Source organism: Orycteropus afer, unplaced genomic scaffold, assembly GCF_000298275.1.
Source record: "Orycteropus afer afer isolate SDZICR_OR568_19922 unplaced genomic scaffold, OryAfe1.0 scaffold01010, whole genome shotgun sequence".
NCBI classification, from domain to species: Eukaryota; Metazoa; Chordata; class Mammalia; order Tubulidentata; family Orycteropodidae; genus Orycteropus; species Orycteropus afer.
The window spans coordinates 199,656-202,018 of record NW_006922597.1 but is presented as its reverse complement, the minus strand read 5'-3'; the positions used below and the strand labels follow the sequence as shown (position 1 = coordinate 202,018).

General features: G+C 57.1%; 1 protein-coding gene across 1 annotated transcript in view; it reads right to left on the bottom strand.

The window, feature by feature from the left end:
* Nucleotides 1-1,517: 1,517 nt before the first annotated feature.
* Nucleotides 1,518-2,363, bottom strand: part of IQSEC2 (IQ motif and Sec7 domain ArfGEF 2) — a 98,727-nt gene continuing 97,881 nt past the window's right edge. The window contains exon 14 of the mRNA XM_042783392.1: nucleotides 1,518-2,362. Coding sequence (XP_042639326.1) covers nucleotides 1,518-2,362 — 845 coding nt within the window. The remainder of the gene's footprint in view (nucleotide 2,363) is intronic.

Sequence of the window (2,363 nt, the reverse complement as noted above, 5' to 3'; positions counted from 1 at the left end):
GTTCATACTCTCCTACTATGTCATACAGACTATGAAATGAGATAGGGGGAAAAAAAATCCCTCTTCTCAACCTCCCACCCAACCAAAATACCTTGCCCACCCAGTTGCCTGAATTTCTCCCTCCCTGGGCTAAGGCCTCTTTCTTTTGGGGCTCCACAGTGGGGGAAGGGGGCATAAGTAGGAAGCAGAGGCAGGAGGTGAGCACAAGGTCTTTTATGAGGCATCAAATATACATTCTTATATACAAGGAGGAAAAAAGACAATGCCTGAACCCCGGCTCCTTTCCATACAGCCCTTCCCACTGCCACCCTCCCTTGCCCCCAGGCCCCGGGGTCCCTGGCCCTTCATACAGCCAAGTCTGTCTGTCAGTACTGCAGCCCACGGTGGAGAGGGGAGAGGGAGGCAGGAGCTGAGAAAGGGGCTGAATATGCAGGGCAAGAAGAGGAGCTGGGCTTGTAAAAAATATATTTATAATAAATAAACAGGGCTGGAGAGGCAGCAGAGATTTTGACAAACAGAAGGACTCAAGCATCCTGGCTCCCAGCTCCCCATCTGATGGCTTCAATTTCTGCCTCAAGAAGGACATCTTGGGCTCATGATGGCCCTCTGGGAGCCTCCCTCCCCATGGCTGATGCTGGGTATATGGGCATCATATACCTGCCCCAGCGAAGGGTATGTGGGCAGTATTTGTAAAGTGCATTGTCTCAGTTGTAGGTGGGGTAGGTTAAGGGAATGGGGGGCATGCAATATGGGTGAGGGAGGGCAGTGCCCTTCTCATCCAAGACCTGAGCCCCCCAAAACCTTTCTGGATGTGAATCAGTATAAGAATGTTGCAAGGGGAGGCAAGGTCCTGAAGCTGAAGAGGGCTGGGCTAGGGCCTACTAGAGACAGGGCTCCAGAGAAAAAGCACTGCTCCATCTTGGGGCCAGCATAAGCAGGGTCCCACCCACCAGTGCATTGGCTATCTGTGTCCTCCAGCAGGCAGAAAGACACTGGGAGGTGTGTGGGCAGGCCCTGAGGTCAGAGAGAGTGCCAAACTTGCTGAGGTTTGGCCACAACTCTGCAGAGCTCTTTCCTAGCCCCATGTGCCCACAGGAGCCCTGGGGAAACCTTCATCTCTACAGCTCTGGAAGCTCATTCTTTTCTACTAGCCAGAACTGAAAGGAAGCTCATACTGGCCTGGAGGTCTGAACACCCCCAGCCAGACCTCCAGAGAAAGAGGGGAAAGAAGAAGAGAGGAAAAAGAGATGATGATCTCTGAAAGGTCCTCACCACTCCCCAGAGCTAGATAGCTCTGGGTCCAGGCTTTAAGTGGCAAACCTGGACGGAACCCCATGATGACCGTACTGTGGAGGTTGGGGGGGGGAGGGTTATCCCAAGGCAGGGAAGAAGGGAGATAGAGGACATTTCTATATGTATATATATTTTGGAAAAACTGAGGAAACAGAGAGGGTAGAAGGACCCTCTGCAATGGTTTCCCCAGACCTTCCTGGGTCCCAGCTCAATCTATCCATTCATCAGACCACAGTGCTGATCCGACTTGGCTTGGCCTTGGGGTTTGCAGTGGGTGGGTTAGCCGTGCCAGGGGGCCCAGAGGCGTGCAGTGGGCCATGGGGTGAGGTGGGTGGTAGGGGTGAGTGTGGAGTGTGGGGTGAGGGTGGGGGCAGGGGTGGGGAGGAGGGGTGGGGTGGGATGGGTGAGTGTGGTGACAGTGGTGACTGGGGGTGATGGGGGTGGGAGTAGGAGCCTCCTGGTGGCCGGGACCCAGGGCCTCCAGCTGCCCCTGCTGCTGGCATCATCTGTGGGTGGTGACTGAAAATGAAGTGCTTGGGGCCCTGTTTGTGGGCTGGAGGGTGCTGAGGGGCAGGACTGTACAGGGGCAATGGGGATGTGGGCTGGTGCAGGGGGTGGCGACCATGTGGGGCAAACTGAGGGTGTCCTCCAGCCCCTCGTCTGGGAGCCCTGCCTGGCCGGCCCAAGGTATAGTGCTGGGGGCCTGGGACTGGACCATGTGCATGGAAGTGGCGATGTGGCCCCACAGGTGGGGCTGAGGCGGGAGGTGGTGGAATGGAACTCAGTTGGGGTAGGGGTGGGGGCTGCTGAGGAGGTGGGGGTAGAGGGGGCTGCTGGGGTGGGAGGTAGGGTGGTGGGGCAGGGCCTGGTCCTTGGCAATACTGGGCATGCAGGGCCTGGAGTTTGGACTGCCCATCAGGCAGCACCCCCAGGCCACCATGGCTGTGACCGTGGTGGTGGTGGTGGTGGTGGTGGTGGGTGGAAGAAGCAGATGAAGAGGAGGCAGAGGCCTGGCCTGTTGGCGGTGGTGGCATCTGGAAGGGCCCCTTGCCCCGCTTGCTTCCAAATAG